Source organism: Cebidichthys violaceus, unplaced genomic scaffold, assembly GCF_023349555.1.
Source record: "Cebidichthys violaceus isolate CVI_PGR_0920_01 unplaced genomic scaffold, fCebVio1.0.p SCAF_2, whole genome shotgun sequence".
In the NCBI taxonomy this organism is placed as follows: domain Eukaryota; kingdom Metazoa; phylum Chordata; class Actinopteri; order Perciformes; family Stichaeidae; genus Cebidichthys; species Cebidichthys violaceus.
Window position 1 is genome coordinate 12,351,739 of NW_027176372.1, and position 20,172 is coordinate 12,371,910.

The 20,172-nt window shown below is 38.1% G+C and overlaps 1 protein-coding gene across 4 annotated transcripts; it reads left to right on the forward strand.

Moving 5' to 3' along the window:
- Positions 1-3,288: 3,288 nt before the first annotated feature.
- Positions 3,289-16,752, forward strand: rnf44 (ring finger protein 44). 4 transcript variants are annotated; one of them, XM_068714447.1, is made up of 12 exons: positions 3,289-3,582; positions 4,292-4,349; positions 7,158-7,350; positions 7,955-8,177; positions 8,455-8,622; positions 9,083-9,256; positions 9,401-9,562; positions 10,751-10,866; positions 11,188-11,275; positions 12,401-12,522; positions 12,619-12,718; positions 12,821-16,752. In XM_068714447.1, exons 3-12 carry the CDS (start codon positions 7,244-7,246, stop codon positions 12,881-12,883), a joined length of 1,323 nt encoding a protein of 440 aa, XP_068570548.1. In that variant the 5' UTR covers positions 3,289-3,582; positions 4,292-4,349; positions 7,158-7,243; the 3' UTR covers positions 12,884-16,752. The 4 variants fall into 4 exon arrangements, with proteins under 4 accessions (XP_068570548.1, XP_068570551.1, XP_068570549.1 ...); XM_068714450.1 differs by having other exon boundaries at positions 8,455-8,574; XM_068714448.1 differs by lacking the exon at positions 4,292-4,349.
- Positions 16,753-20,172: the final 3,420 nt, after the last annotated feature.

Below are 20,172 nucleotides of genomic sequence, written 5' to 3' on the forward strand. Positions count from 1 at the left end.
TACATTATGGTTGTTTAAGCCTGGGTAGTAATGAGGGACAGAAACAGGCAAACTTCTCAGCCCATCATTGGATGGCCAGCCCTGTCACCAGTAATACATGGCAGCATGCCATACTAGGTCATCAGAACCCAGGGGCTCTTTTTGAATGGGGGATTCTGATGCCATGGACACAACAACAGTCTCTATTGCAAAAACCAGGGCCTTTCTAAAATCTTTTTCAGAAAGCAGAGATCCGTGTACCTCCCTAATGAGTTCTTCTCAGTCAGCCCCCTCTGCCTGCCCTCCTAATTAAAGGCTGTTACACAAAAGATTATCTTCTCTTCTACACACTGGATTCATTCATTATCAGACCTTTGCCTCAAAACAAAACCACGACACCACTCCTCTTTACTCCGACAGAAAACATTTAACAGTGTTATTTTAAAATGGAGTCTTTAGAATGAAGGTACATGAAAACCCACTTCTGTTCTCCTTGCTACTGATTGTAACATATTCAGCTGTCATACCAACTGCTCTTAATAAGAGAGAAAATTGCCTTTTTTTAAGAATGGATGGACATTTAACAACTGAGTCATGCTAGCAGCTCTGTGAGGCTTAGAAACAGTAGGGCTTTGAGCTCAACGCTAATTAAAGTTATTACAATTCATCTTAAGGGTGACATGTCTATACCAATACTGCTAGCATAGCTAAAAACAGGATTACAATGCTAATTTGTCGAATTGACCTGTAATGTGTCTTAAATCAAAAGATGAAGCTCAGTGTGTATGATGAAAATCATTCAGTTAGTTGAACAGAATATGTGACCTTTTACAAAGATGTATGCAACCAAAGGCATTCTATGTGTGGAATATTATCATTCACAAACTCATAAGCAACATCAGTCTGGGAATTGATGACAGATATCCCAGAAATCTGATTCACATTCTAAACCGATTAGACTTTGGTTTATGATTTAGAGTACTAAACACAACACTGCCACTCCTGTCCCTGCAATAAATTTATAAGATAGGGACATCACCAAAGCAATTCCAGTAAACAAACTTAAATGAATAACTGAAAGATCCGAGGGTCAGGGTGTTATCGCTCCACGTAGACAAGACTTATCTATATTATAATATAGATAAATAATGACGCACACTGACTCATGAATTAAGAAACTGAATTTTTTGATGAGAATACCAAATGCCAACAACAGTTATAGTTACAGTTGTGGTCAAAAGTTTACATACACTTGTAAAGAACATAATGTCATGGCTCTCTTGAGTTTCCAGTTATTTCTACAACTCTGATAGAGTGATTGGAACAGATACTTCTTTGTCACAAAAAACATTCATGAAGTTTGGTTCTTTTATGACTTTATTATGGGTTAACAGAAAAAGTGATCAAATCTGCTGGGTCAAAAATATACATACAGCAGTGCTAATATTTGGTTACATGTCCCTTGGCCATTTTCACTTCAATTAGGCGCTTTTGGTAGCCATCCACAAGCTTCTGGCAAGCTTCTCGTTGAATCTTTGACCACTCCTCTTGACAGAATTGGTGCAGTTCAGTTAAATTTGATGGCTTTCTGACATAGACGTGTTTCTTCAGCATTGTCCACATGTTCTCAATGGGATTTAAGTCAGGACTTTAGGAAGGCCATTCTAAAACCCTAATTCTAGCCTGATTTAGCCATTCCATTACCACTTTTGATGTGTGTTTGGGGTCATTGTCCTGTTGGAACACCCAACTGCGCCCAAGACCCAACCTTCGGGCTGATGATTTTAGGTTATCTTGAAGAATTTGAAGGTAATCCTCCTTCTTCATTATCCCATTTACTCTCTGTAAAGCACCAGTTCCATTGGCAGCAAAACAGCCCCACAGCATAATACTACCACCACCGTGCTTGACGGTAGGCATGGTGTTCTTGGGGTTAAAGGCCTCACCTTTTCTCCTCCAAACATATTGCTGGGCATTGTGGCCAAACAGCTTGATTTTTGTTTTGTCTGACCACAGAACTTTCCTCCAGAAGGTCTTATCTTTGTCCATGTGATCAGCAGCAAACTTCAGTCGAGCCTTAAGGTGCCGCTTTTGGAGCAAGGGCTTCCTTCTTGCACGGCAGCCTCTCAGTCGATGGAGATGCAAAACACGCTTGACTGTGGACACTGACACCTATGTTCCAGCAGCTTCTAATTCTTGGCAGATCTGCTTTTTGGTGGTTCTCGGTTGACTCTTCACCCTCCTGACCAATTTTCTCTCAGCAGCAGGTGATAGCTTGCGTTTTCTTCCTGATCATGGCAGTGACAAAACAGTGCCATGCACTTTATACTTACAAACAATTGTTTGCACTGTTGCTCTTGGGACCTGCAGCTGCTTTGAAATGGCTCCAAGTGACTTTCCTGACTTTTTCAAGTCAATGATTTGCTTTTTCAGATCCATGCTGAGCTCCTTTGACTTTCCCATTGTAGCGTTTGTGGGTGTTTGTATCCAATGAGCCCTATTTAAATGGCCTCAGAGAAGTCACCAGCTGTAGTCACTCCTAATCATTCACAAGAAGTTAAGAGGCCATGCTATGAAGCTCATTTCATTGACACAACTTTCTAAGTCACCAAAATTGCTAATTCGTGTTGCTGTATGTATATTTTTGACCCAGCAGATTTTGTCACTTTTTCTGTTAACCCATAATAAAGTCATGAAAGAACCAAACTTCATGAATGTTTTTTGTGACAAAGAAGTATATGTTCCAATCACTCTATCAGAGAAAAATCAGAGTTGTAGAAATAACTGGAAACTCAAGAGAGCCATGACATTATGTTCTTTACAAGTGTATGTAAACTTTTGACCACAACTGTATATTGTGCCAATACATAGGCATGTTGAAAGGACTCTTTCCTTTTTCCTTCCATTACACAGAGGCATTATCCTTGTTCGATATAGTGTTGAGGAACTACATTTACAATGTGTACAATAATAATCCAATTACATAATGACACTCAGGAAGGGGTCATTCTGCATAATGAGTACTTTTACCTTTGATACTTTAAATCAGTCAATTAAATAAAAAAGAGCCCTCTTGAATGCCCCTATGGTGGATAAAACAGGATGAAGTGACCGCTGGAGTGCCCTTTAAGTTCTGAATACTTTTTATTCTTGTTTTTCTCTCCCAGATTACAAACAATGCTTTCCATAGGAGACGCTGAACTTTCGAGACAAACTAGTACACCTTTTTTCAGACCATTACGGTAAAAATGGCAGCATTGCGTGTGCTCTCCGCTCCTGAAATACGCAGAAATGGGGGTGTCACGGGGAATTGCAGAAACTCAAAGCAACCGTGTGACTGGATTAACATTTTCGAAACCAAACAGTGGCGATTACGGAAATAATCTCTCGGGTCACAGAACCATAAACCCGCACAACATACAAACAAAATGCATTGATAACACGAGAGTCGAACGTTGAACACCTTTTTTTTACAGCAGTGGTGAAATCCACGGAATGTTCCACACGGGAACAGCTGACCGTGGGATGCCGCACTTAGCCTAACGAGATGTGAACATTACAAGGAAAATATCAGTGATCAGATGTTTGCACATTAACAATCAGGTAACTACATTGCTCCTCCCGTTTTCGCTTTGTCTCGGTTGATTTTTGGAGGTTTACAGTGCGTGTTTACGGGAGATGGTGAGACGGGCTGTTGAGGCTGTCATCCTGCTGAACCTCCTGCCCCTCCTTGTTTTGCTGCTACCGAGTGCGATGTTATAATGTTTACATTTAGTCAACGTTGCATACCAATGTTGCTATCCCTAACCAGCTCTTTGTTAGGTGTATTCTTTTGGATGCATCCATGTGCTTTGCACGGGAGCTTTAAAAACAGACGAAGACATTATTTATTAACTCTTACTGGAGAGAACGGGCCTGATTGGTAGCTTATACAGCCCAATAAAGCTCGGTTATCCTCGACTGAAGCATCACATAAAGTATTTTGCAGCTCCATTCGCTGGCCTACAAAAAAACATTTAGCTTAGAGATTTGTACAATAGCTGATGATGGGTGTTTCTAACTTGATCATGCAAGTGCAATATTACATAACCGGTAGGGTAGTGTATTGGACACTGTGGCCTCCAGTGAGTCAAAACAGACTGTGAGCCACAGTAGAGTTTAAGACCAACATTTTTAGACTTTGCAAAGGCAGCGCTCATGCAAAAGAGACACTTAGTGTATGTTTTAAGTGGGCTAAAACTAATTAATGAAAATGCTATTTTACTTTTGGTCGAAATTGCTAAATTGATCACTTCTGTTTTTGTTTTTGAAGTGAGACAGGTTGCCACAAGAGAGATGCTTAAGTTGAGAAATCCCCAAAAACTTTTCAGGTCAGTAATGGTCAAGTGGTTAAATATTACGTTCCTCATTTGGAAAGAGTTCAACCGGTGGACAACTTTTATTTTGATTTTGTACTAAAAGTGACTGGCACTGGTGGAATAAGTATTAAATCATTTACTTAAGTAGCATACCCACTATAAGAAATATAACATCACAAGTCAAAGTCCTGAATTTTATTTGAGCAAATGTACAGATGTATTTGCAACATAATGCACTTTCAAGTAAAAGTACTCATTGTGCAGCAAGGCCCATGTTAGTGTTGCTGAATATTACTGGATCATTAATACTAATGCATGTCAGCACTTTAATGTATATATGTTGAAGAGAAGCTTCAATTTCAATTGCTTGCTTTTTAGGTACTGCTTCATAGTTTAATCTATAACAAAGCATCAATGTATCAAATGGAAATAAAGTAGAAGCACCTCAAAATGACGCCAGTTTACAACCCCAGTAGATGTACCTGCTTACTTTACACCACCGGTGACTATTAGGCATGTTTCAAATTGCACTATAAATCTGTCTGTGCAATAAAGTATACACATATCTATTTATCTATCTATCTATAGCTGGCAAGATGCAATAACAAAAATAAAAAAGGTCAGAGTATTTATTCGGTCTGACATTAGGCTTACTATTCGGGTGAGGGATATTTAAAACATTTTTAAGTGTTTGGTGACCCTGGAACCTCTCATGGAGCTTTTTTGTTTGGAAGCTAAAAGTAACAACAGGAACTGCTTGTTTTGACACATTGTAGCAAAGACTGTCTGGATGTCTGCTGTCTGTATTTGCTACGCTCTGATTGGTCAGTCGCAAAATGGGGCGTGGTTTCGTCATAACAATGCATTCAAGGAACACACACGCGCCAAGTAATGTTTACTATCGTTGTCTAGCAAACGTTTACTTTTCACATGTTTGACGGTATTTCCTGCTCAGGTACACTCTGCCCTTAATGGACAGGCCATTCTGCGGGTTCTGGAATAAAACGGATTCTCTATGCAGCAGCTGGAAGCTTGTGTTAGCTGACAAGCGTTAGCAAGCTAATAGCAGCTCCGCTCGACATTGTCAAAAATCTGTTGGGGAAACAAACAACAGTCGACTGACAGTCAGCTTACGGTGGTTTCTATCGGGTGATAGTAGTCGGTTAGGTGCAAGGATAACCTGATGGGACACGCCATTTCGGAGGCTGAAACATCTCTCCTCATCGAGCAAGCAAACTAGCAAAGAAAGTAAGACGTGGTCTGTTGTTGGCCAACTCACATAGCGTAACGTTAAACCTGTCCTCACAATGCTGGTCTCTGTCTATGCTGTGTCACATGAGTAGAATATGTCAGTGATAACTGTGCACACGTCCTAAACATGTATTAGCATTCTGGCTAAATAGCTTTGCCAACAGCAGTTATCTGCAGCTGGTGAGTCTTGCTGTGTTGGGACAAAGCGTTAGCCTAGCTTGGCTAAAGTTAGCAGGTCTCCTTCACCAGGGGACGTCAAATGATCCCGGACAGTAAAGAACCGACGGTTGCCACAATGCTAATGTTTGTCTATTTCACAGTTAGGTGTGCTGAGCTTAGCGTGATATTAGTAAGACACGGTGTAACAGCACAGGGGTCTTCTATATTACATGCTAGCGAGCGGTCCCGCTTTCCTTTCACATCTTTTGTTGTTGCTTTGTCTGTTGAGCACATGGCTCTCCATGTTTTTGTTCAGGCAGGCTATAGCGACCCATATATATTCTTCCCCCGAATATAGCGCATCAATTATGCTGCCACTTTAACAATGTACAATAGTTCCACTATATTTTAGCATTTTGGTGAAACCCAATATATGTAAACTCTTTGTAATTCCCTAAAATTAAAAATGCAACTATGGAATTTGTACAACTAAACTGATGTACGCTTGTGACTTTCTTTCTATATTAGAAATTACATTAATTTGGGTTCAAAACAACCAGATCTCGATATCTTTAGTTCAGCACCTGTAGAGGACATCTTTCTATTATTTGTCTTATAATTTGTGTAAAAACACTGTCATGTGTTTTAAAAATGTAATGAGTTTTTCAAGTATATAAATAAAGCAGCAATGAAAGTGCTACTGGGACATTGGAGCAAGTGAATATTCATTTTTGTTTAAGTAAATTAAGTCTTTAAAAACACCCAACTGTTATCTCACAAGAGAGAAAAGATGAGAAGCCTTGAATGTGCCTATAGTTATTTTAATTTAGGCCATTTACAATAAATATAAGAAATGTAGCAGTAAAATAAACCCATCCCTGAAGAAAAACGTCTGCTTCTCTACAATATGAAGTCAGAAACATGTTCTCAAATCATCCATACCTACTTCTTACGTTTCTAATTTTAGGGGATTTACAGCACAGTTAATTTACAATCTGATGGTTTGAGATTAAACCTAAACTGTAAAGTAGAGTTATCACCAACATGGGGTCCAGATACCTTGAGTGTTCCTCATAGAAATGACCAATTTAACATTATTATTTGAACCCTTATTTTATTTGCAGATATTTGTATAATTCAGTTTCAGTGACATCATATCTAATCCCATTGGGGTGTGTGGTGTACCAGGCCTGAAAGTCTGTAAATGTTTTATATAGTGTGTAAAAATGTGACTGACACTGTACATTTTTCACTTGATAGCTGGTATATGCCTGTTGTAAAGAGGAAAATTAGCTGCCATCAGTATTTTTTTAACTGTGTACTCGGTTGCTAGATGAATGATATAAATAAGCTCCGTCTGTAGCATAACAAGCAGGATTGTGATTTTGTCAATTGTTGTGTTTTTTGCAGGGTTAAGACAATCAGAGGCAACATACGAGTGCCTCCACTGTACAGTTTCCGTTCCCAGAGTGTGACTCGTCTGCACGACGTCACCAATGCGACCATGGGAAATAGCAGTAAATAGGCTGCCACCAACAGCCCCCTTAAATCCAAGGAGGTTTCTTGGAGAGCCCTGCAACACCCCGGTGCAGCTCAGGAGAAGGTACAAACGTTGCCTTGTCTTTCCATAAAACCCCTTTCTTATAAAAAGTCACTTTTCATTTATTTACCGGTAGTCGTATCTCACTTTAAAGTATGTAAACTGACATTGGGATACTTCTAACATCAACCAAATGGCAGTTTTGTGTGTGACCCATGTTGCCTTGCCTACAGACAAAAAAGTCAAAATGCACCTTTATTTTTCCTAAATGTAATTTAACATTAAGTAAACAGAATATTGTTACATGCAACATGTTTAGCAGCCTCTATCCAGCAAAACTACAGTCTCACTTATTTAAATAAGGTTGATTTTCAAGCACCATAAGCCCGTGTCAACATAAACTTAATAAAAACTCAAAAGTATGACTTGCTTGTTTTCTCAAAAGTTATTTAAGATTCCAAATGAGAGAAGAAAACATTGCTATATTGTGTTTATTAAGAGTATGCTACCTTCTGAGCGGCCCCACTGCTTCTTGGTGACATATACCCCCATTACTTAAGATTGGTGCATTATTAATCCAATAATATGAGAAATATGCAACTTGTTTGACTTAAATGTACAATGTATTGAACTGTCTCTGTCAATTTTCTTTTCTGTGTTGTTACAGCCCACCAGTGAGACGCCAGTGGGGGAGACGAGACAGGCCTGTACTGCACACTTCTCTGGTCCAGGATGAGAACTTCCATCATCTGCTTTTCTCCCAACATCACCAACAGGTTCCTTTAGATGAGTCCAGACAGTACAGCCGCACCAGCACACCACCACGCATGCTTCACCCTGCTGCTCACCTTCCCCAGCAGAGCCCCATCATGGTGGATCTACATGACCAGGTAACTGAACGAGGACAACCTGATGGGTAAAGTTAATAATAATAATAATACATTTTATTTATCGAGCGCTTTTCATAGTACTCAAAGACACTTTACATTAAAATCATCACAAAAATGTGTTGTCTGACCAAACGTATTCCTCAGTAATGTTCATATTTACTATGAAACATGCATAGTATACAATGAGTTCTTTCTGAGTTCTTTCTTGCAGACACGCTTCTGTTTCAGGCAGATTGTGAGTCACCCCATCTCTCCCCCCAATTTCTTTTCTTGAAAGATGCACCAGGGATCCGTTCCAATATCATACACTGTTACAACGGTGACGACCCACGGATTCCCTATCCACACCGGGCAGCCCCTTCCGGGGTGCAACACTCAGCAGCTCCCAGCATGCTCGGTAATGTTCAGCGGACAGCTCTCTCTGCTCTGCTGCCTTCCTCCTCCTGTGAGTTTGAAAAGGAAGAGCCCAAATGTCAGTGGCATCCATGTAGCACACCATACCAGCTATGCAATCTGTCACTGTTCATGACTAACAAATATCTGCTGCTGTTACTGTGCAGGATTTGTGGTTTAGTCTTGATGCTAGCACAATTATTAGAAACAGTTAAGCAACATATAATATCATTCTGCTGTGTATGTGTGAAAACAAACAGAACAATAATTAGTGTCGTGCCGATACTGTCAGTGCTGTGGTTTTATGTAATGCATCGCTTCTGTTCGCTACACGCTTACAACATGCTTTCATTATAATTGCCATTCTGCTCATGTAAGGAGCAAATTTGCTTAAGTTAAGTGGAAACATTTTCACAGTGTAATTTAGATGATAACAGCAATATAATTAAGGGGATAAAAATACTTATAATAATTTCTGTCCGCTCTTGTGTTGTTGTTTTTTCTCTCTGCAGCTCATACAGGCATGTACCATGCAGCATATGCCAGTGTCTTATCAAGCCTTTCCACCCCTGATCTCCAGCGAACATTTTGTATTGCACCCAACCCCATCTGTACCCTCCCACCAGCCACCGCACCTTACTCCTTTGAGCCAATTTGTCCCTTTACAGCCTCAGCACCCACGCATGGTGAGTAGCCCACAGCATACACAAGCTCATTAATGAAAACACAGCACGCAGTGGATGTTGAATGTAATCAGTAGTTTGTTGATTTGCATACATATGTTGGGTCTAACCGCACCCATTTTCTGTGCATCTTTTTTCTCCTCTTAGCCTCTACAGAGGGTAGACAATGAAGTTGACCTAAGAGGGGACCAGCACCCATTAGGGACTTTCTCCTACCCTCCCTCTCATCACCCACCAGCGCTGCCTCCTTCCCTGCCCCTACAGTATCTTCCTCAAGAGCCTCTGCATCAGGAGCTCCCCTTTGGCGTGGTAAGACGGCCTCTCAGACGTTTCCAGGGAAATTTACAGTACACTTATGACTAATATTTTAACATGAGCTGCTTCACACCTGTTAAAACAACACATTCACAGTTGGAGGCACACAGGGCATCTGCAGGACTTAAAAAGTCTTCAAGAGCATTGTACTTTTTTTCCCTAATGCTTTAGAAATTTATGAAAGTCTTAGCATTAGGTTTTTTCTCTTGTCTACTTTAGGCAGTCATTTTAGTTACAGAATGCTTTTGTGTCCAATCGGGGCTGTCGGTAGACGTATAAACTAAGAGTGGTATTGTTTGGGCAGTGGATTGTGCTTACAGGAGGCCGTTCAATCCTTTTTTTGTGGGGTTTCAGTCTGCACCATCAGACCTATAGCAAACACTGTCACTATTGCTAACTACAACAGCTTTGAAGCCTATTGTTTCACAATGGACAAGTGTCCTTAGAAAAAAGACTAAACAGTGCTGAATTCCAAATTCAGAGCATATCCATAATTGAGGCATTGCCTTCACACGTATCTCAACATGGCGATGGCTGGGCCGGCGGCTTGCAGTTAACGATGCTAAAAGCACAAACTGTGCAAACATGTGGGACACATTGGGACTCACATGCACTAACATACACGTGTAGCCAGATCGGCTCCGTCAACAAAGTTAAATAAATGTCCCACGGTCTAACTAATAACTAATACCATAAATTGCTGTATTGCATTGCAGTAATTGCTTTTATTCATTGATGATTTTTAGTTGCGTTACTCCTGCTATAACAGGTCTAAATCTCTGTGAAAAAGGTTTATGAATCTAACTTATTTATTTTGGAACAATAAAGTAATAAATGTTCTGATTCATGCGGAAAGCTAAATGGCATTTATTTAGATCAAGATGGACAGATTTGTGACAGGGAAGAAAAGCAAAGCTGCTGATGCTCACAAAGCATAGCATAAAATAAATCCAAAATATGAGGAAGTTTATCTTGCTCTAAACTTTACTTTAAGTATAACAGAACTGTAATAATAATATCATGTGTATTGTGTCTTAAAAGTCTGGCAGTTTAAGCAAAGTCTAACTTTCACTTCAGTAAAAATCTACTTCACTCCTTTTTGTTACTGGCAAATAAAAATGCTATCAAATGTCAGAATAAAGTTTTACATGATTCCCTAAATCTCTGTGTGTCACTCCTCAGCCATATCCCCACATGCTGCCCCGGCGAGTGAGTGGACAGAGATACCGGTTGCAGCAACCTCTACCCCCTCCTCCTCCCCCTCCATCTTACTACCCAGGCTTCCTTCCTTACTTCCTGTAAGTACCTGCAGTGCAAATCACCATGTTTGTGAAGTATAGCAGTTTTAATCATGTGGTTATTTACTTGAATGTAAAATAGATTTTACTAAGGTGCTGGCCTCAGCAATCAACTATTGTACTGTGCTGTGTCAACACTGCAGCTCAGTTAGGCTTAATAATATACATTCTGGCTTTTGCATCTCTACTTTTCAAGCAGGACAGAAACGATCAACTCTAGTTCCCCCTCAGTGCTGGTGTTTGCAGATCATTTGCTGCTTCACAGTAAAGTTGCAGTGATTGTGTTAATGCTCCACAAGTTATGTTTCTCTCTTTGTTCAGGTCAATGCTTCCTGTGCCTCCAACAGCAGTGGGCCCAGCCATCAGTCTAGACCTGGATGTGGATGATGTGGAGATGGAGAACTATGAGGTTAGTGCAGTGTTACTTTTAGCAGCTATTTTTCAGACAAAAACGCTCTTTAGTTTTAGTCACATTTTAAGTCATTATCCTTTTTTATCCTAACTTGTTTTGTCTAGTTTAATAGTTTAGTCAACCTATAGTCATTACTTTGAGTCAAAATGTTTTTTCTCTTAATTTTGTCAGCTATTTTTTTTAATTTTATTTAGTCTTAGTCCTGTGTCAAATGTCCTTTTTCATCAGATTATATTAATTTGTATCAATGCTACACTAGATTAACTGAATATTTCAGTCAATCTAGTCTAACCAAAACAATAATATTGTAATTTAAGTCAAATTTATTTCACCTTATCATTATCTTATGAAAAACACAGGTTGAACAATTAAGAATGCAGCTTTGTAGGGATGGGCATTTCAAGAAGAATACTATTCGATCATTCTACGAAAATCTTAAGAACAGTGTGTAGAGCTGCCACATTTTCAAACCTAACTTATTGAGTTAAATGTTTACTTCTACCAAATAATTGGAACAGTGGAAAGAAGACTGTTTTGCTGAGTTTTAAAGTGTTTTTTTTTTTTGGTCAAAGATATTACATGTTTGATATGGTTAATGTTTAATGAAGTCTGTGCTATCTCACTCTTGTCATGTGAAAAAGGACGTTGAAGAACATATCTTGTCATAGTTTTAGTTAACGAAATTAAAACTGTCTTAGTTTGATGGTTTGATCTTTTTTCACACATTGAATATACAGTATAAACCGGGTTTGAAGCTCTTTTCATTTGAATTAGTTTGGTCATAAGTGTTCAATCCATTGTAATCCACTGGGTAGGACAATTGACTTCATATAAAGGTGCTGATGGTTTACTTTAATTTGGAACATATTTAACAATTTGGAGTTCTGACATAGCATTACAATAAACTTTTTTAGTTTATGGCCAAACATTCTAAAAGCTAGAAATAGCACAAGTCTTATTTAAGGGAAAGGTTACCTCTCTAGATGCTATTTTTTTTCTATCTAGATGCTATTTTGTTTTTGCTAGATGCTATCTTCATGCTATGGCTTTTTACACATCATCAGAACCCCCCCGTCTCTCGCTCTCACACTCCCCCCCCCCCTCTCTCTTTCTGTTGTGTAGGCATTACTGAATCTGGCAGAGAGGTTGGGTGAAGCTAAACCACGCGGACTCACTAAAGCCGATATAGAGCAGCTTCCGTCCTACAGATTCAACTCAGAGAATCATCTATCTGAACAAACGCTGTGAGCCTTTTCCTCATCTTTTGAATAAATAAACTGCTTATACACTCACTATAGATGCCTTTATTTCCTGTTAACTCGATCCTTTCTTCTCCTCAGGTGTGTTGTGTGCTTTAGTGACTTTGAGTGTAGGCAGCTACTTCGGGTATTACCTTGTAACCATGAATTCCACGCAAAGTGTGTGGATAAATGGTTAAAGGTAAGTTCAAAACCATTTCATAGTGTTCTCATAGTTTTGTATGAATATTTTGATATGCTGTGCTTAATATATTTATGCTCAATGTTTACGCTTTACTTCCAGACCAATCGCACTTGTCCTATCTGCCGAGCCGATGCGTCGGAAGTACACCGAGAGGTGGAGTGAGAACTGTCTCTGAGTGCTGAACTGGAAAGCTGCACATACCAGAGTCTCTCCCGAAACTGGGGACACCTGCCACCTAACCTGCGTCCACCAGTAAATATAGCTTACCAACCCACCACTCCTGCCCCTTCCAAAACAATAAGCAATCCAGGATTGTTTTCTGGAGCTTGTTGTACCTTTGCTGTGCTTCATTGTCCAAGTCTCATGAAACCCACTGCCTATCGCAGCCTATAGCCAGAGTTCTGGGATCGCCGGCCAGTTCTTTCTCTGCCCCCTCGTTGCAGATTCCAAAGATTTCCCCTACAATGCATTATTTGCTGCTTTTGTTTACAGGGTTTCATTTTTATTTAGTGGATTTGGTTGTGGAGTTCATGAAAAGTGGGAGCCCTGCATTGGAAGTGGTGAGTCGGAGGGTGATAGGCTGGACACCTTGTGCAATTAGCAGAAAAATAATAGGAATACTTCAACATGGGTATCTGTGTTTGGAGGCGATGCCTGACCATCATAGATGCATGTTTGTGTAGATGTTGGGCAAAGTGACTTGTTAATAATGTATGTTCTGCAATAACGTATTGATCATTTCAACAGTTTAACCCCTCATTTGTTTTAGATTTGCAAATTATATTGTGAAAGTGTGACTTGCTGTGGTTAAACGCAGATTCTGTTAAGCCTGGTGTTTATGGACTGCAAGTGATGGGACATGCAACTATGGGGTTTCTTCTACCCCCAATTTATCTTTTCTGGAACACAGATCTGTTCAAAAGCAGTCATGGATTAATGGACTGCATCTTTTTGAGGTCATCTGGCATAACTGCACAAGTGCTACATCCACCCTCCACGTCGGCATTGTTCCTCTGGCAAGCGTGTATGCGTGTGTACATATTGTGTGTGTGTGTTTGTCCTGTTGACAGAGCCAATGCATTGTGTAACCACTGGATACAGGGCAGCATGCTAGGATTTGCATGAACTGTTGATTCAGACTAGCAATATTTTAATCAAGCATTGCCACCAAAATTGTCGAATTTTACGAAAAGAAGAGACAAATAAGCATACTAAAAGAACTGCTTGCTTATTCAGAGAGCACCATGAAGGAAGACTAGCATGCGGTTCCACCCTAACTGCTTTTAAGGAGGGGAATCCTCGTCTGAAGGCTGTGCTGATGCCATAAAGCTCTGGAGGTCTGTGCAGAAAGCAATATGTGCAGTGAGTGGCGAGTTTTAAATGAACTTTCTTCCCCTTTTAGGAAGACTGGGATTTTTATTTCATTGTTTGTGAGCCAAATCCAATATACAGATATAGCCTACTGTTCAAGATTTCAGATCTGCCTTCGTATGACCGTGACAAGCACAAACCTATTACTAATCCTGAAAATACTTTGTCATTTCCACTTGTTTTAAAAGTATGCTGTTAAAAAAAGTTTATTTATTTCTTTTATCTTCTAAAGAAAATACATTGAAGGAAACAGTTGGAGCACTAACACGTTTGTGTAATGTATGTGTTCTTATTTCTTCTAAACTTGGTCAGGTCATTGTCTTAGGCCATGGTGATGGTGTTGTAAAAGAGCAACTGTATGTATAGCTTCAGTGTGAATGCTTTTAGAAAACGTCTGAAGACAGAAGAATGTTGAAAACCCTTGTTGAAGTCACTGGTGTCACTCCATGATACTTTAACTGTGTACCCCACAGTGATTAGGACAGGGTTCAAATGACACAGAGCTGGAGTGTTCAGTAGTGTAGAAACACTGTTAGACTTCTAGTTCCTTGTTTGTGTTCACTCGGAAAAAAAACAAAAAAAAAACAGGATACGTTTTCGGGTGGATGGGGGGGGGGGAGCAACAAATGGACTTTTGCTTTGAATTCACTCTTGTCTCTTAACTGCCCCACTAAGCACTAACAGGCAGATGTAATCTTTGCTTTTAGGTGTAAAGGGATCTTGCCTTTTCTTTACTTTTGTTTCTTAAGTGAATGTGAGTCTTTGATGTGTGTGCCACCTTCAAGAGAAAAAAAGAAGCCATTTAATGAGTTAAACCCACAGCTTTGAGAATTAATGTGTACATATCTTTTCACTGGCATATATTGTAAGTTAAAAAAAATCACTCAGGGCCTCTCGGTATATAAAAATAAAGGAGAACAGTCCATTTAAAATGGAAAGGTTGCCATGAAAAAGGTATATCTGATTTTAGTGTGGTTGTTTTCCTCAGACCACAAATAATTTAATGTAATCAATTATAATATTCAGTTTTGTCAGAAATAGTAGATATTACATCATTTAAAGACAGGCATGCAAGAAAATAAGATCAGTAAATATGTTATTAATATTCACTGAAAAGAGGCAATGTACACTGCAACTCATTACAAGTGTATACTTTTGTTGTTTTACTCAAACCATATGTTTGACATAGCGGTTGTGATCCCTTTTCTAAATGTGCCGTGGTGCACACTATCCTACCTAATTCACTCCTAAATCTACTTCAGAGGTGTTTTGCATGACATAAAAAAAGAAGTTAAACAAGTTTGTTCTAGTGGAGGATATCTCAAATTCTGGTGGAGACCTATTTAATGGTGCACAATATGCATGCTTGTCAACCAGATCCCAACTGATTTTTAGCTCTATTTGGCTTTGGGTTCTGGAGGTTTGGATCTTAACGCTCAGCTGATAACTGCCATGCATTGTACTGCACACATTTGTAATAGAAACTGAATGACTACAAGATTTTATTGCGCTAACTTCATTTTATAGAGGGAAAAAAAAATGGTCTTGAATCCAGAATTCTTACATACATTGTGTTACTGTTATTGCCCTAACGACTGAAAATGACATGCTCTGAAACTACTGTAGTTAATCAAAAGCCATAGTGAAACGGTGCTAGATGTTCTGCTTTTAGGTATGAAAACTCACTTGCGTGAATGCAATAGTTTGTCATGAATCCCATGTATTCTTAAAGCATGTTATACTAATACCCCTAAACAATGTCAGTGAAAATCAATATAGTTTAAGGGATTTAAAAAAAGAAAAGAAAAAAATAATAAAGTGTTGTCATACTTATTTCAGTGTAGTACTGTACCTGCCTATCAGGCTCTTGCTCTCAGTGTATCAATATCTTAAAATGTATTGTTCACATATAGATAACTTAATTGATGTTAATATTAGCACTCTTGTTTTGGAATTAATATTTAATTGACAATATCCAGCTACCCTAATAAATAAAAAGATAACCTCCCCTTAAGGCCTAGGTAATGAGGTAACTTTTAATGACAACTGAGAATAGAGTCTTGTAGTCTTTCTGTTACGAGTTATTAAATAATCTCACAGCTTGTGTGGTGGAAAAATGTGTTCCAATAAGCAGCTAAAATTGATTTAGGATTTGTGATTGATTGCTCCGTAGATGCCATCTATTGTTTACCAATGACTTTTGCTGTGGTGGGATAGTGGTTTACTGTTCTTACTCTCCCTGGCCTCTAGGGGTCCTTGCCTGAACACCAGACTACCCACTCGCCATTAGAGCCAGGGGCATGTGTTCTGTGTTAGGCAGATGTTTTGCTTTGGTACTTGCACATTTACAGTTACCTCATTTTTTCCATGTTTGTATTGGGGGGTGGGGGGGAAAACAACTAATATATATTATATATAGGAAATGGTTCTTATTAAGGTTATAATTTTTCATTCCATTGGAATCATATTGTTTGTAGCATTTAACATAACTAGTTAGTGTATTATATATACATCTGTATACTGTTTGAAATTTTTAAGATTTGTACTTTTTTTAAATGAAAGTTGCTAGTTATGCTTTACCAAGTAGTGCAATCATTTTTTCTTAATTGTGGCTGATTTGAAAGGGTTGTTCACTAATAAATGTATAATGTATACCAATATTACAATTGTCTTATTTTACTTAAGTAATTAAAGGTTAGGTTTGACATGTGTGTGGAAAAAACATAAGAAGAATGTTGACCCTACTCATCAAAATTTTGAAAAACCATAAAAATGTATGTCATAACAAGTTCATGATATATTTACTGAAAAATGTCATGAAGTCATAGTTTAGCATAAGAAATGTCAATAAAAAGACAGTATAATAACCCAAAAGTGTGGTAGTATGGCGTAAATCTTTCATAAAAAAAGTCATAGTTAAGTATGTCATAAAAAATCACAAGGTCATATTATAGTATGCCATTAAATATTAACTATATCATGTCATGAAAGAGTGATGGTTGTATGTCATAGAAATGGAGTAGTATAGTATTTGAAAATGTCACAGGATAGTATGCCAAGAGAAAAAGTCATAGCATAGTATTTGTGACATTCAAGTAGTAGTATGTCATAAAAAATGTAATAATATATCATACCATAATTGTAAAGAAAAAAATGATAGTATGGTAAGTCCCTAATAAGTAATGGAATTAATAATTCAATCATTTTCATGGAAAATGTCAAACTATACTGTGCCATAAAACATTTCATTATATAGTATATCGGTAAGTTACAGGAAAGTATGTTATAAAAAAATGTTCATGACTTTTTTCGACATGCTATACTATCACTTTTTTATGATTTTTTTTCGACATGCTGTACTATTTTTAGATTTTTTATATATACTTTATTGATGAGAATGCACAGTATGGCATACAAGAATCAAAGAACAAGCATTTTTATTTTTTGTGTATGTGTTAATCAGTTTACAATAGTAGGTTGCCATTTCTTAGTGAAATGGTCATTACATCCTTTAAGTGCATATTTAATCTTTTCAAGACTTAAGAAAAACATCACATCCTTAAGCCAGGCAGACTGAGATGGTGAATTTGGAGATTTCAAAGCAAGAAGTATTCTACGATGCACCAGAAGAGTGGTAAAGGCAATAATATCCTTGCTGTACTATGACTTTTTTCAACATGCTATACTATTACCTTCCATTACTTTGTTCACATCTCCTGAGGAAGCCGATACTAGGCGAACCGTCAAGACCTCTTTCCTTTTAATCCTTTGTTTTTATGGCAAGTTTTTAAACCTTTTATTAATAAAGTATATATCCTTTTAAAACACGGACAGCGATTGCCTTTTTTAGCTGTTTCTAAACCCACAGGATGGCTGCACTGTTTTAAACCACAGCAAAGGAGGCTGCTACAACACAGAGTTTTAAGGGTGAGTAACTTGGAACTTTTTACAAACAAAGTGTGTAAGTGTGACCAGGACTCACCAAAACTTTTAACTTTTAAACCTCCGGACAAAAGGAGGAGGCTGCAGGAGTGTTCGTGGCAGCGGGGCACAGCAAGGACAGCCTGCTGTCATTTGTCAACTGTTCCCTTAGTTTTAGAGAAATCCAGTCTCTTCTCAGCTATGAGGAACAAAAGCCAGTTGTACGGCTGATGAGATATTGAGTGACATGTGCTGGCCCGTGCCTTGCCTTAGATCTCTATCCAGAGATCTTTGTGAATACGATTTAACCCTAACCATTCAACACCATTGTCCAAAGTGTGGACACTTAACTGCTTTGAGATGCCTTTAACTGCAGTGATAAAAATACCCATATATATATATGTACCTATACCTATATATATATATATATGGTATTACTATCACTGCAGGGTATTACTACTACAGACATTACTATATTTGGGTATATGTGTTCAATATATATATATATACGTATATATATATATATATATATATATACGTATATATACGTATATATATATATATATATATATATACGTATATATATATATATACATATATATATATATATACGTATATATATATATACGTATATATATATACGTATATATATATACATATATATATACGTATATATATATATATATATATATATATATATATATATATATACTGTCATTACCATTGTTTTTACTTTTGTGTTAATCTTTTTAGTCATGTGAAACAAAGAGGAGTTTAGTAAATGCCTGGAATATAATTGGAAAATAATGATTATTTCAGACTAATTTCCTTATTATTTGTTTTTCATTACAGATTGAGTCAGAAGAAGAACAAACATCAGAAGAAGACAAATGTTACAGAACAACAATAATCTCTTAAAATCTCATGTTTATTTATGTTTTTATATATTTATATTCATCTTATTTTATATCATGTAGTTTGTACTATGTAGCCATTCTTAATCATGAGTGAAGAATTAAAATATTTAACACATTCTCGTATTCCCTTTAACAAGGCCTGGACCTCTGTACCTTTTAGTAGAGAACAGAAACATCAATAGCTGTTTCTAAATGACCAATAAACAAAAGGTTTGAATGTTGTCACAGTCTTGTGGCTTTTCCCAGACCAGTTAGGTGAAAGTGTGGCTTTTGGTGGAAACTCTGCCACTCACACTGCAACTCATCACAAAACTGCCGTTGGGCTTTGAACCGTGTCTGTTCTCTCAAAGGAGATATGGCACGAGTGGTATTTCCTCTGTCGCATGCCAATACACATGTTGTTTTTGTGTCGTGTTCTCCTGCCATCTCTCTCTCTCTTGCTCTCTCGGTCCTTCTCCTGAGTACGGCTATGGATTCGTCAGACAACCGAATCACAACTTTGGGACTTTATCATCCTGCACATCTGCTTTACCTCATAAAACACATTAGAAAAGTAGGAAGTCACAGTTTTACATGGGATCTGCTGACAAACAAAAACATTTTTAAATCAAGTGTTCAAATTGCATCCTCTAACCTGGTTTCTGTGGATCCTGGTTATACCTGGATCATGGTCTTGCCTCCTGCCGTGGTTCTGTCATATGCATTGAATGTGTTATAACTCTGTAATGTTCATTTTGTACACATGACATCTATTGCACTTCTGTCCATCCTGGAAGAGGGATCCCTCCTCTGTTGCTCTCCCACAGGTCTCTCCCTCTTTTCTCCCCGTTAAAGTTTTTTTTGGGGGAGTTTTTCCTTTTCTGATGTGAGGGTGAAGACAGAGAATGTCACATGTGTACAGATTGTAAAGCCCTCTGAGACAAATTTGTAATTTGTGATTTGGGGCTATACAAAAATAAATTGAATTGAATTGAATTGTAATTTGGTTTTCATCTTGAATCCAACAAAGAGCTCCAGTCTTGCATCACATCCAGGTCTCCTCCTGTCCTCCATCCTCCATCATAGAGGGACAGAGACTAGTGGAGCAGGAGGTTACAGATGTGGAGCAGGAGGTTACAGATGTGGAGCACTGTGACTTTTTTGACTCATTTCTGACATGGTATACTATGAATGTTTTAAAAACTTTTTTAATTACTATTCTATGACTTTTTTATAACTACTTTCGACATGCTATATATTGAG

Excerpts from the sequence above, each read along its gene's own strand:
- rnf44 (XM_068714447.1), top strand. The coding sequence starts at position 7,244 with ATGCGACCATGGGAAATAGCAGTAAATAGGCTGCCACCAACAGCCCCC. Across the intron at positions 8,178-8,454 it reads TGGTGGATCTACATGACCAG|ATGCACCAGGGATCCGTTCC; the intron begins GTAACTGAACGA and ends TTTTCTTGAAAG. Across the intron at positions 9,257-9,400 it reads AGCCTCAGCACCCACGCATG|CCTCTACAGAGGGTAGACAA; the intron begins GTGAGTAGCCCA and ends TTCTCCTCTTAG.